At 31.1% G+C, this 15,131-nt stretch overlaps 1 protein-coding gene and 1 long non-coding RNA gene across 2 annotated transcripts; both read right to left on the reverse strand.

Moving 5' to 3' along the window:
* Positions 1 to 932: 932 nt before the first annotated feature.
* On the reverse strand, positions 933 to 2,764 carry LOC114189181 (F-box family protein). The gene is made up of 2 exons (XM_028077887.2): positions 2,348 to 2,764; positions 933 to 2,241 (listed from the first exon to the last, which is right to left on the reverse strand). Exon 2 carries the CDS (start codon positions 2,229 to 2,231, stop codon positions 1,146 to 1,148), a length of 1,086 nt encoding a protein of 361 aa, XP_027933688.1. The 5' UTR covers positions 2,232 to 2,241; positions 2,348 to 2,764; the 3' UTR covers positions 933 to 1,145.
* Positions 2,765 to 10,384: 7,620 nt separating this feature from the next.
* Positions 10,385 to 15,131, reverse strand: LOC146885895 (uncharacterized). The gene is made up of 2 exons (XR_014995715.1): positions 14,496 to 15,131; positions 10,385 to 10,587 (listed from the first exon to the last, which is right to left on the reverse strand). It is a non-coding gene; the product is annotated as an uncharacterized LOC146885895 (long non-coding RNA).

The raw sequence follows: 15,131 nt of genomic DNA on the forward strand, positions 1-15,131 counted from the left end.
ATGAAGTAAATGTAGATATAATCAATGCTTTCGAAACAAACAATTTAGTTTATAACTAATAGATGTAGCATTCAAAAGCATGGACTATCAACTCTACATAGCAGGAAGGATGTTTGATCACCTTTTCTCAAATCTCCTATGAATTCACACCTTCCAAACAACCTCTAGAGGAGATTAGAGATTGAAATATATAGCAAAAACATCCTAAATACATGAGATCCATGTTTGTCTTGCAGCATTTCATAATATGCATTATTAGATTTCCAAACCCAAGGTGAAATCTCCTATACAAACCATGCTTTTCATTGCTAGATCAGAATTTTATACATGACATTATCAGATAAAATTTGTGCAATCATAAGGATGGCCACTAAAAGTGTTTCATGCTTGTCACAGAATAGTGATAGTTTGGACTAAAGAAGTTAGATAGATACTACATCTAGCAAGTGTTATCAATGAGCATGAATTTGCACAGTGATAATAAACTGATGCTTGAGTGCTGAGTCACTGATTATAGTGTTTTATTCACAGCACATGTGTTTTTATATAGCAAGAATGCTAAATTCATCTATGTAAAATGGAGGGAAGTTTATAGGAGAGAACTCCAATAATTTCGTTTATGCAAAAAAGAAACTCATTTCAATTCTCCTACTAGTTTTCTATCCTGAAAGGAAATGGAGATGCTCTACTAAACAGGCTCATAAGCAATCCTAATCAGTGTGTGTATCCACCGCATCAAACACATAAAAATGACTAACAATTACCATCTCTACAATATTATATTTAGTTGATAGAGATATAAATCTCACCTTCTGTGATAAGACTTTCATAGCAAAGTCAATGAAATAATTTTAAAATAAAGTACATCAGAAAATACAATATCTTCAGCAAAGAAAAATTGGCTAAATGAGTATCAGATGCAACCACAAATCTATGTACAAAGGCTATTTATTGAAGCCACACCTCACATACAAGAGACAGCAGTGAAACAATGGAGCATCCATGGAAAACCCAACACCACAATTTTAACATAACCTACCAGAAACAAATGATATCTAAAGCAAATAACAAAGGCTTAAATGAATATAAAACTACTTGTAACTAAAAATTTATGTACAAAAGTTATTTGATGAAATCACCATAACTCAGTTGCATGAGAACATAGTGCTGCGATATGCATGAGCAGAAAACCATAATGGAAGTGTTGAGCTATACTTGACAGAGTACATTTCTTTCCAAACTTGACTCTTGCAATGATACACCAAAATCTGCTTATGAGTTGCCAAAAAAACATATTCACCTGTCTGACTGATCGGGAAAATGCCTGGCACCATTCCTCTGATACACCTCAGACTCACCTTATCCACCATACACCATTCATCCTTCCAGTAATCTTTAAGCACCCATATATTCATCCATGCTTCGGAAATTTTAATAACAGACAAGCACCCATCAAAGTCTAAGAGATAAATCCTATAACCATTTCCATAAATCAAGTCATACGGTAGCTCCATCTTCCTCCAAACGTCACAACTTAAATCAAGCACAAGTATATAAGTAGAGCTAACTGTCAACCAGTGCAGAGCATTATTGACAAAAACAACCTGGTTCTTGTTCATGTGAGTGAAATGGTCATCTTGTAATGAGACAAACTTCCTCCACTTGTTCAACTCAGAATCAAACACCAAACATATAAAACTCCCATCTGGTCTATGACCAAAAGTGCGATGGTAACCCGCTAGAACAACATTGAACTTCTGAAAAGAAGCATCACAAGCCAAGCCAACCAAAGTAGCCTCTCCATCCGGATAAAACCGAGTCACAGGCCTTTCCCTACTCTTGGGAAGCAACCGGTACTCGCGAGTGACCGGATTGCAGACATAGAAGACACCCTTATCAGGAATACTAGAGCAACACAGCAAGCCATTACAAGATGCTCGAACCTTAACTCTATCATTCAAGAAACTCAGTGAAAATTCAGACACACCTCTTAAATTATCAACACATATTAAGCTAGATTTGGACCCGTACGAATCAGAAACCTCGACCAGAATCATGGGGTTCTTCCTAGAAACCTCATTGTAGAGTTGAACAAAATACTTATCCAATGACAACCTATTCCACAGTTTGCACACGGTTTTGAACCTGAAAAGGGACTTCACAGGCAACCTTGCCAGAATCTGAATGACCACCTCATCCGGGAAAATCCCATCTCCTCGCATAATATCCATAACGGAGAACCTCAAATACGAAATCAGAACATGAATAGCAGATTTTTTTTTTTTTTACACGAAATAAACGCCCGAGTACCCAAAAGAACAAAGTTAAAAATTCGATCTTTTCTTACCGGAACAAAATTCGGGGTATCCGATGAAGCGCCAGTTGACGGAGCGGGTACAAAAAGGATTCAACTTTGGGGCGGTGGTGGGTTTGCGATGGTTGGAGAATGGGAAAGCGAACAATGGGTCTTCAAATTCCGTTTACGTTTGACAAAATAATGGGGGATATGTCGTCATTATCGCCACACACGCAAGATTGAATATATAATATGGCTAAGCGTTTACCCGAAAACGTTTAGAACTTAATGATTGGAATGAGAAGGAACATGACATATGAATTTGATCGCACAACGAGAATAGAGGGAGAGAAGAGAGAAGAAAAGAGAAGGGGATCGAATTGAAGGAACTTGTGAAGAATGAGAAGTAGACATAAATGAGTAAACTTGGGAGATGAATGCAGAATGAAGCCCGAAAGAGGGTTTTATTTTGTTTAGTTCATCTGGCAAGTAACTCCTTTCAGAACTTGATGTATTCTGTCAAATAATTTTTTTTTAAATTATATAATTAATAAAAAAAATTATTGTTTATTATGACGCTTTTCTAATATTTAACAATATAAATATTTTATCAATTAAGGAATAATCTAACTTCTTAAAAATTAATTTTTAACTGAATCACACTACTTAAAATAATCAATTTTGACTTTAACTTTTAACTTAATTGTATCAGACAAAGATAATCACTTTTATTCTTTTACTTGTTATACATTTTAGTAAAAAAAAAATGGTATAAATACAATATTTAAAAGGGCACTATAAAAGTTAATACAATTTATAAATCTCCACATATATGATACAATTTAATACGCTGGTGTAAAATAGAATAATAATAAACTAATTAATTGTATCTCTGGTAAAAAACTATTAAATTTTAGATTAAAGCATACAAAGTAGGTGATGAAAGAGGTGAGACTTATAAAATACACTTAACATTATAGTAAATAATTATCTTTAAATTTGGTATGATTGTATTTTTCAATAAATGATACTATTTTAGTGGCGAGGTAGTTTTTTAAAAGTTTCTTATAATTGAATTCTATGACTTAAAGTATTCCTCCTGTTAATATACATTTTATTTTCTTTAAAGAATATGAGATGTTTAATTACAATTTGTGATCATAAGATAATTGGAATGAGTTTGTTTAATTTGATTAAAAAGTTTATTTATTGCATATAATAATATGAATGAATTGTATAAATATACATGTATCATACGTTTTTCTTATCATCTATTGCAAACTGGTAGTGGAACTTCAACAAAAATTACAAAAATTTTAGGGAGCCAAATTATATTTGTTATATATAATTTATTTTTTAAAATTAAAAAAAATTATTTTTTATATCATTTTTAATATTCAAAATAAGCACTCATGATAACAGAATCCAAACACTATGACAATAATATATATCAAAGAGTAACATAAAGTTTATCATCAACAATAATATATTAAAAAAAAATACCTTTAGTCAGAGTGTTTCTCTATGTTCTTTGAATGACTTGAAATCTTCAATAATTAAATCAGAAGTGAAACTAGTTGCAATATCACTTTCCATGAAAATCAACTCAATTACATATAACAATGAAACTATTTAAGTCAGGTCGTCCGCTTCGTTTTTTACTAAAAAGATAGCATGGTAATCAATATGCAACATATTTTAATGGCAAATACTCTAACCATTAAGAAAATAAGTTAAACCATGTATATTGAAGTCTTCTTGGAAGATCATTTTTACCAAACAACGAATAATTTTTTAGATGCATTTGATATGGACCAATTTTAGATAAGTCTTTCGTACCTCATCAATTTGATTTTGTGGGTGTTGCCAAATTTGAATACGCTATTTCGGATCACGTTCTAAAGCATTCTCAAATTCATTATATGTAATTTAGGAACCTTATAGATTTGTTTTTCATTTTCTTCAATTTTTGGATTCTCATGAAGTTTCACAATTTTATATGATGTAGATGCATTTTTTTCATCTTCATCACAAGCCTTTCTCTTGACAAAATAATCAATTATTTTACTCTTTATCATAATTTTTCTAATATAGATTTGTCACCTCTCACCTATTTACAAAAAGACAAAATTATGAATACCCCAAATTAAATCTTAAAAACAAGACTCGATATTTTAAGAAAACTAATAATTTTTAAATCATTAACTTCCCTTGCCTTATAGTAAATTTCTAATTTTGTTCTTTCCTTACACGACCTCAAAGCCTAAAATAACTCTATTTATACAAAGAAGAGTTTAATCAACAATTAAAGCATGACTTTATTATCTCTAACAATTAGAGATATGCCTAGAGCTTAGAAAAATTACAAACAAGAGAAAAACATATTGCTTCAAAACAAAAATGGTAAAAAATGAACTTACTCAAAAAAATAAATTATTCGGTCCAAAATGTTTCTTAACTCTTCAATTTTATCGTAGTGCAATTTGATTTTGAAAATAATAAAGAATCGATGGTGAAAATTGAGATTAAAATAAGAGGAGAGAAAGAGATGAAAATACAAAATAAAGAGAAACCAAATAAGAAATATAAAAAATGATAACCAAGAGAAAAAAATGTGATTTTAAAAATTTAAAAAAACTTTTTCAAACTAAATTAATATAAATAAAGTAATAATACATATATTTTTTTTAAATATAAAATAAAATAAAAATAGTTGGGGAGCCACGACTCCCCTATCTCACTTATATTCCGCCAATGCCTGTAGAGCTTGTTTTTGTTATTAAATTTCAATTATTTATTAACTTGAGAGTTTATTGTTGAGATTGAAGTTTTGTGAAGTTAATTAACTATTTAGGAGGTACCATGCAGTTTTTGCTTCTTCATTGTGCTTTTCTCGAAACAACACTTATATTATGCACAACTTAATTATTATCAATTTGTGGATGGCTATCCATGTGCAACTTTCAAATAATAATATAAAAATTAATTGGTGTTTAACGAGAGAGGTGATATTTTTGTTTTTTCTTCTTCCATTTTTTTTAGTTTATATTTTTTAAAAATTAATACAATTTGATTATTTTTGTTAGTTTTATTGAAACAAATTAAAAATCTTTCACCAAAATTGAAATTGTTATTAAAATAATTTTAGTGTCAATTTTAATAAAAAAGTTATTGATCTACTATAATAAATTTAACAAAAGTAATTAAATTACATCAATTTTTCAAATATCAAGACCAAATTAAGATTAAAAGAAACTAGATCACCAATTTGATATTTTTATATGAAACATGAAAAGAAAAAACTAATTAAATCATCAAATGAAGTGAATTTCTTGAGCAAGTCTATGTGAAGTTTTTACATTCCTTTAAAAATTTATTCTCTTTCAAAATAATTTGTCGTAGACTTAAAAGAGATAAAGTAGTTGACTACTTATTTAATGATGAGGATTGTGTAACTTATGCCACGCCTATAATTTGGTATATTTGAATGTAGATCACTTACTGCACTTATTAATCTATTCTTTAAATAATAGATATGTTAATGTGTATTGTATCACCGTGCCCTGCTTCATTCCTTCTTTTACACATGCACGAATTTATTTATTTATTTATTAGTCAGGATACACAAGTTTTAACTCACTTTCCAAGTCTTCTAGTTTAAAAGTTTACAAGATCAAGTAGAGAGTTACAGTAAAATAATTTATTTTATTATTAGGTTATAGTTTATCGAATGCCCTTTTAGGAAATGTATTGTACATTATTGATTTAGTTTATATTCCATTTTTTCACTAATCATTAAAATTTATTTATGTTAGAAAATTACTACAAACGATAAACAAAAGGAAAACTCTTTGGAGAAAAAATAGACAAAAAATATTTAACACTTGGAGAGAAGGGGAATGTGCAAAATCAAGAGAGAGGGAGGGGTTGGAAGAAAAAAAATAAAAGAAAATGAATGGTGTAATAAAGAAAACAAAGGAGGGTATCATTAGTTTGGGCATTAAACAAATCTAAGCTTTGTTAAATGTCAACAACCCATACAAGGGTTTTTCTTCCTGCACCCCCAATTTTTCTTCCTACATCCCTAACTTTTTTATAATTTGCTGCCCTTTCGATTTGTAGTTACTGACTTTCAGAAACTAGAGTTACCGGTTTTCAGAACCCGGTGTTACCGGCTTTCAAAATTTGGTGTCACCGGCTTTCAAAAATGGTGTTAATGACTTTCAGAATCCGGTTTTATCGATTTTCAAGATATGAACCATGACGAAACATGAATAAAAATTTTAGGGGTGTCAAATTTAATTTTTTTATATATAAATTAATTTTCTAGTTAAATAAAAAATTCTTCATTTTCTTTACTTAAACTATTTTCATAGAGTGATTCACGTATGCACTTTTCAGTTTCTAATATTTCTAAATCATTGAATTCACATAACAAAGGTATTTTAATTTTTATTCCAAATCAAGGTTATCCAACTAATTTAATATGTGTAGCAAAATTTGTAATACAACCCAAGATATATCCATAAATTTTTCCATTTCAGTAGAAAATACAACAAATTTGAGTAAAACTTAATCTAGAATAAACATAAAAGGAAACTCATAAATTTAAGATACATAAATCATAAATTTTCTGGCTTTCAGAATCCGGTGTTATCAGTTTTCAGAATCCGGTGTTACTGGCTTTCAAAAACCAGTGTTACCGGCTTTCAGAAAACGGGGTACAGAATTTCATTCTTGGGGTGCAGACTATGGAGATATTTAGTTTTTTATTTTTTGAAGGATATAATGATCTTGACACTCAAACTTGGAGGTGCAGGAAGAAAAATTAGGGGTGCGAGAAGAAAAATCCCATACAAATAGTGAAAATGTTCTTCATTTTGTTTTGCAATTCTATACATCAGGTTATTGTTTTCTACACCCCACAACTATTAACTGCAACCTCACAAAGAAAAGACTCGGACAAACTCGACCATTGCACTACATCACCAATGTCAATATTATCGTCATTGTTGCTTTCATCATCCTCCTCGTTGTAAAGAAAGAAAGCCATAGAGGAATAAGAATAGAGAAAATACCAAAAATAAACTCATTTCAAAAAAGTTTAAATATGTTTTTGTTTCTCAATTTTCAGTAAAAAATAGAATTCGTCACTCTTCGAATTTTTAACCTAATTTAGTTCTTTAACTTTAAAACTGTGTGAATCTAGTTCTTTTAACAAAATTTTGTTTAATTTATTTGACATTTTAAATGTATTTCATGATAGTTTTTTAACTAACATTGAAGCAAAATTGTGTTAAACAGTATAAACAATTTAAATGCTATCATGAAATGTGTTTGAAACGTTAATTAAACTTAACAAAATTTGGTCGAAATGACTAAATACACACAATTTTAAAGTTTGCGGGACTAAATTGGACCAAAATTTCGAAGAGACACTAATTCTAATTTTAACTTATAATTGAGAGACCAAAAACATATTTTATCCTTCAAAACAACATTATATGCATTCAAAAAAATAAAAATTTATTCTAAAAATTTTAATCCAAAATAAATTTTATACGTTTTAGAAATTTTGTTTTGAAAATTTCATTCCAAAAATTCTATTATAGGAATCTTGTTTCGAAAATCTTATTCCAGAAAGTTTTTGGAACATATAATTCAAAAATCATTTTTTAAGGATAAAATGGTCATTTCCAATGCCAAGAAATTGTGAAGGTGCAAAAAGTAAAAACCTTGTATATGTTATTTATTACTTCATTGTTCGGTATCTTTGAATAATAATGTTATGGGCCTAGAGTGCATCTCAAAGAATAAAAGAACCGTGTATTTTTTTTTTCTGTTTTAGTTTGAGACTGAAATTCATAGACATTTTGAATTATACAAACCAAAATGTAAACATTAATATTAATATTTTTATAGTCTAAAATTATAATTTAAAATATAAATTTATGTTTTCATTTCTACATTATAATATATATATATATATATATATATTATTTTATATTATAAAAATTACATTTGAAAATACAAAATAAAAATCATTTCAAATTTCAGAATATAAAATGTATTTAATCAAATGAAATCCACAATGAGATAACAAGGTCACAAAATGGAATAAAAGACTACACAAGGGATCACTGCACAAGACCCTTATTCACTAAGAAAAAGGGATGTGGGGACACTTGACCCTACCATAGGGTACAAAGACTTGTGGTCAATCCATAAGTAGTACCTAATAAATCCTTCACATTAATTAATTTACTGCTATAGCTCACTCCAAAAAGTCATATTTAATTATCAAGTTAGGAAGCCAAGAAATTGGGGAGGGTGTGACTTTGTAACTTGTTTGACCATGAAACTTTGGAGACTGTGTTGCTACTAAGATTTTCAACTGCCATCATCCTTCACACCCTACTTTGTTTGAGTCTTTAGAAGTCTCACCTATATTTTCTTTCGGTCACCATAGATTCCTTCTTCTCTTAACCCATCATTTCCCTTAAAACACACTTTTTTTGTTCCCTCTTTTTGGGTAACTTGTTTCTCTAACTTGATACTTCCTAACCAAGTTTCTAAGTAACCAACCATCCAAACACTGTCATCATAACATATCAAACCTACAAAGAAACACAGGATCTTATATTCGATGTGAGAAATCATCAGTGGATTCTCATGTCCCTGTCTCAATGAATATTACATTCTACCCACCTCACTACTCCACTACATGGGTCGTACTCAGAACCAACCATTTTGTTCCTTCGCTATTATTATTACTATTATATTATCTTGATCTTCGGGCTCGTTAGAATGATTAGTGTTCAATAATGATACGTGTTTCTTTCATACATGATTGACCGATGTTGTTTGGTTCTATTCTATTAATAATATTTTTCGTTTTTTTTTCATACACCCAACAAGTCTTATATCGTTTAGGAATTGAGGTCAAACAAAGTTTAAATATTTATACTTCCTTCTATCTTTTGTGATGCTGATAATATCTTGAAAACGTGGTAGCTATTCCTAACGGTAACCGGCTGCCAGACAAACTTCATATTCATCTACTAGGATGTATCTTCTCAATTTTATTAGCTTTATGTACGTATTTTTATCAGATTCGATAAAAATGTTGTCTTCATTTCTCTTTCAAATCATGGAGTAAAGTCATATAATCTATAGTAATGATATAATATTTTCTTTGTCACAAGTCTCTATTATGTGTAGTGACTCAACTGTGTTTTTTCTTTCTTTCTTTAACATCTATCTCCCTATTATCTCAGTGTCTTTTTCTTTTGTCCGTGAATAGTACGGGCCATTGTCTAGTCTATTAAAATACGTAAAGTATTTAAAGAATTCATATTTAGGCATGCATAAAAATTCATAAAATATATAATATAGTAAATATGCGATAGTAACTATGTAATGTAAAATTAAAAACATGTTTCACATTCCTAAAAACAACATAAAATTATAAAGCACTGAAACATAACATGTTTCCTACTATGTACAAATTAAAATTGTATCAATCCCATATTTTCTTAAAAAAAAAAATCCATAAAGACGTTAAGTTTGTTTTTAGTTCATCAAAATACCATGGCTCTACACTTTCATATTATGGACATTTCTTTTAATCATTTTATATGTCGTTGTATTAAACTTTCATAATGGCTAGATACTTGTCGGTGCATTATATCAATAGAGTTTGAAATGGTCATCTAAAAAAAGTTAAAATATTAATGATTTATTAATGGTATTGCAACTAAGATAAAATTTGGTATACAGAAATATGTTGTTTTAAATACACTTATTTAGCGAACACTGAAACAAAATGTTTTATTTAATATACGCTAACAATAAAATGTTCACAATCATACATAAAAAAAGGAGTATGTAATCAATTTAAATGAAATTTAGAAAGTATGGGCTAAAAAGAAAAAAAAAATATATATATATATATATATATATATTTAAAATCATAATATTTATAATTAACTTAAAAGTATCTAAATGAATTTTAATTGAAGTTACGTTGATATATTATTTTTTAAATGGGTTATATTAAAAGTAACAATTTTAAAAAGTAAATTTGACTTGAAAACATGAAGATGGACTGAGATTTGTGATTAAACAAATATGAAAAATTTAAAAGGTTATAGAAGTAGTAATCTGCTATGGTGAGTTTGAAGTTGCACTCAGAAACACTGGGAAACAACTCTGGCCACCCACATGGCCCACACAAAACCTGAAGACCCTTTTGTCCTCCTTCAGTACGGATTTCAACTCAAGCACAATCACTGCACTCAATAAAATAATTTTATTAATATTATGAGTAAAACTTTATCAGTTAATATTTATATTATTATTTACTGAAAAAAGTTCTGATTCACAGTCCAATGTTCTCCACTTTACTACTTTAGCAGTGTGACCGCTTATAAAAATATTTTTAAGGAAATCATCATAATTGTTTAATAACTGTTGAAAAGCAAAAAGAAAAAAAAAATACAACGCACAACAAAAATGATTTTATCATCTCCTTTGTTAAGTCAGCCACAGAAAACTGCATTTCCAACATTTAACGTTTTTTCCTTTATACTGGGCCCTGCTGACGTCACAGGTCCGTTTAGATCTTTCTGGGCCTTGGACCTGTCGCAATCAGGTCCATTGGGAAAGCCCACTGGCCGCCTCATGCACTCATCTTTCCTTTTTTCCTCCATATAAACCTCTGCAATTCCTCCATTCCCTCCCATCTTACCTTACCATAACAAAAAGTTCCTTCTCTCTTTCACTCTCACTCTCACTTTTTTCTGTGCTTCTCTTTCTCTCTCCTTTCACGCTCCTCGAATAGTATAGAGAGGAAAAAAGGGTCTCAAAGATGAAACCAAAAGACGGGTTTGTTGCTGAAGGTACCACTGTTAGCATGAGTTGAACTAGCAGAATAAAATTTGCATCCCTTCTATAGTCATAGCTTGCAAAGCTACACTGAACCTTTCTAATATGTGTAATTCATGTTAAAGGTGTATTTTTTGTACTAGCTCAGCTTATGCTATATAAGATAATTATTCTGTGACTGACTGAACTATTTTACTTTATGGTAAATGGAAGATATTTACTTTTTTCCTCTCCTTGCTACTTTTAATCTAATCAAAATGTCTTCTGCTTCTGGCTCTGCTATTCTTCTTCATTATTCTCTGCACTAAATAAGAGCATGATACATGATGCAGGTCCCTATAAGAGGTTTCTCATCATGCACGTGACTAGCAGCAAGGAGGCCATGGTCAACCCTCTGAGAATTGGGAGGTGTGACCAAAAAAAAGCCATTAGTGGCTCTGAAATTGGAGCTGACAATTCTCCTGGATTGGTGGCAGCAGCAGCAGGAGCTTCACTTTAATCTGGTGCTATCCTATCTGAGCTTTTTACTTCCTTCTCTCATCTTTTTTCATCATCTAGTTTTTATCACACTTTTTTTTTTTTCTAGGACTTTTCTTGACCTTGTAAGACCTTTTCTTGACCTTGTAAGACCTCACACCTTACCTATTTTCTTTGTTTCTGTTTACGAGAAAAACCCTATATCACAATCCACTGATATAGAGTTTGATCTCCTTCTTTCCCCGTTGCCACCCAACTCATCCTCTCCTTCCTTGTCTATCCCTCCTGAGCTGTTACAGTTTTTGCCTACCAAGATGAAACAACTAATATGCCATGGCTTCAAAGAAAATGACTAAGGATCTTAGCTTACTTTAGAACCTCGCTCAATGAGGGTTCTTCAAATCTGGTAGCTATTCGGAGACCATGGCTTCCAGATTTACAATCGGGGTATAATTTATTTTGTAGTTCTTTTACCTCTGAGAAATCAATGTAGCTTGCAGTTTAGTCAGCTGCTAGTATACTTGATCGTGGTCCTTAAGGTTGGTCGTGGTCCCTATCTTGTTGATTTGCTTTCTTCTTTTATGCAAAACAAATGAGATAAATGCCATGAATAAGCTCAATTTGGCACTACATGTGTCCTAGGCTACTAGAGCCTCATCTCTCCATCCATTACATAGAACTGAAAGGCATTAAAGTCACACACTCTCTCCAATTGAATTACATCAAGTAAGAAGAATGGACCACCCTTCTCTTGCTTAGTACTAGTCTTTCTTTCTCTCTTTTTTTCTAGTGTAATTTAAAATGCAAATATTCAATTTTCTGTTAGTCCAGCAAGTGTGAAAGTATGATAACCTTGGTAGCAAGTGAGATGACAGCAAATTTGACGCTGAAAACGCAATTTCCCTTTGGCTTTCTTGATTTGGATGGGTGCTTCAGCCATTCCTTTCACACGGCAGGGGGAAGGACAAGCACTTTGAGATAGAATACAACCTGAGCCCATAAGGAATATTACACACCCCAATGTTTTTGATGGGGCTGCCACACACCTACCACCCTCAAATAGTGAAGAATAATACCTCTCAAATTACCACTTTCTCCTTCACTAAAATATCAAAGATGTCGGCAACACAAAGAAACAAGAGGGTAGGGTGGAATTTATCTGTTTTTAACCATATTCCATTTCAGATGCCTAACATATTGTTTCCTTCAATCATCGGCGCGTGGTAGACCAACCTAATAGCGTATAGACAAATATTTGTTCTCTGTACAAATAATGTATGTAGTATATTCCAAAACGGATGCATAAAATTTTGTGTATTGACACGATTTGTGTGATGGTTATGCAAGTCTAGGGAAAGAAAGAAATTGTGACACATCAACTACAGAAACCTTTTGCCTACAAATTCAATTCAACTGCATACCTTGACTTTGATAATCTATTCTGGTTTTTCAGGTTTTTAATTATAGATGTACTGCATCAACTTTTATGTACTGCTATATTTTTTTTCCTCAATTTTACTAATTGAAACTTAGCTGTGATGACGACCATAATTTAAAATTGAGTATAAATAGAAATTTCTCTATATAGGCCTGTGGGGAGTAGAAGTAGAGTGGAAAAATAGGATGCAGTAGTAAATGAGATTTGTGAAACATTAATTATGAAATAGAACTGAAGAGAAACTCTACTTGCATAAAAGGCAGATGAGGAAAATGAATGTGAAGATAAAATATTGATTGAATGTGATGGAATGAATGAAAGGTTTGACTGGGATGGATTATATGGAAGTGTGGAAGGTAAAAATGCCAGTAAAGGAATAAGAAAAAGGGTTTGTATACACTTTTTATGTGCCCAAACGGGATCAAAGGTAGGTGACTTGTGGCACAAAATGATGATGTCTATGAATGGACATTGAAAAGTTAAATGCCTTTTCTTAGGGTATGAGTTAGTAACTATTTACCTCACCTGGGACCCTGTTTTTCTTTTTTTTGTGTTTCAAGTTTGTGGTAATGAGAGAGCGACAACATAAAGCTGAGCTTGAATTAAGAGTTACAGTGATAACAGGCTTCACGTATTCCTTTTGAGGTTATTTGTCATTAGGTATTACCATCCTTGGCCCCCATTTTGGTCAAGCCTTTTTCCAACTTTAGGTTACATGCGAACATGGCTCCTTCATTACCTCTTACTTTTTCCTCAACATCATTCCATTCATGACCCTTTCTAGACTAAGGGAATGACATCCCAATAATGCCTTCATGAAAAAACAGATGCCTGAATTAATTAATTAATAATATGAGTCGATGTTTCTTTTACGACAACTGAGACACTGTGTATCACAGGGGCTATACCAAATTTAACATACATAAACAATTCTCAGTTGTGCAGTTTATAGGGCTACAAACTAATTATTACACTTGTAGCATGTCAAGGAGGCCGTGTGATTTTTTTTTTTTGTTAAATAATTACACGATAGTGCATCAGTGATGCAGTCTTGCAAGGTTTAACACTGAAAGAAGTTTAGTACTTTCAGCACCACTGTCTATACTCTAATTATCAGGGTATGGGAAGCCTATATCTATACCTGAGTAAGGAGGCCATTCTTGGGGTGTGTTTGTTTCTAGGATTTTTTCAGGTAGACAAAAAATAATGAAAACTAAAAAGAATTAATAAAATTATAAACTTAGAATCACCAGAACCAATGTCTACGACTTTGATGAATGAAATTAGAATCAACAGAAGAATTGAATTGAATCCAAACATGCACTGCATCAAGTTGTCAAAATATACACAGCAATAAGCACTGTCAAGCGAAATAAAACAAATAGAAGGCAACACTACCGAAACATTAGTCTTCTAGATGAGGTTTTGTAAAGTTCGATCTGAACGAAGTCTTTGATTTGGAGGAGCTGCATGGTTGGGGGCAGGTGCTGCTGGAGCAGTCATAAGACATAATCGCGGCAAAGAGGAAAGAAGAAACCCTGCAAATTCGAAGAAAATGGGACTAATAAAACATTAAAGATGCGAAAAAGTTCCACTGATTGTAGGGGAAAACATTTTACAAGATATAAGGCTTCCATTAGAACTCTACCAAAAACTTATAATGGACTCCAACCAGGACCTACATCTACCTACCCTCACAAACCCCACACCATAATTCATATTTTATGTGTCACTGCTCCCAGCCATTACGGAAAAAACACAAAAACAAAATAATAATAAATTTAGTCTAATGATTATTTCATTCCATAACCGATTGGTTCGTGACATATTTTTTTAATTCTATTTTTATTAATATAAATTAGCGTAACCACACGCGTGTGTACGTACATGATGTTTTAAATATGGATGATATTATATTAATAAGTGATAATATTGTAATATTATTAAATTAATATATAAACTAAACTTATATTTATTAAAAAATTAAAAATAAAGTGAAATATATTAGAAGATTTCATGAAAAACTTGTAAAAA

Source organism: Vigna unguiculata, chromosome 6 (genome assembly GCF_037176805.1).
Source record: "Vigna unguiculata cultivar grain cowpea cultivar isolate G323 ecotype 2 chromosome 6, ASM3717680v1, whole genome shotgun sequence".
NCBI lineage: Eukaryota > Viridiplantae > Streptophyta > Magnoliopsida > Fabales > Fabaceae > Vigna > Vigna unguiculata.

What these genes read in the sequence shown, in the direction of transcription:
- LOC114189181 (XM_028077887.2), bottom strand. Translation starts at nt 2,231, where the DNA reads ATGGATATTATGCGAGGAGATGGGATTTTCCCGGATGAGGTGGTCATT.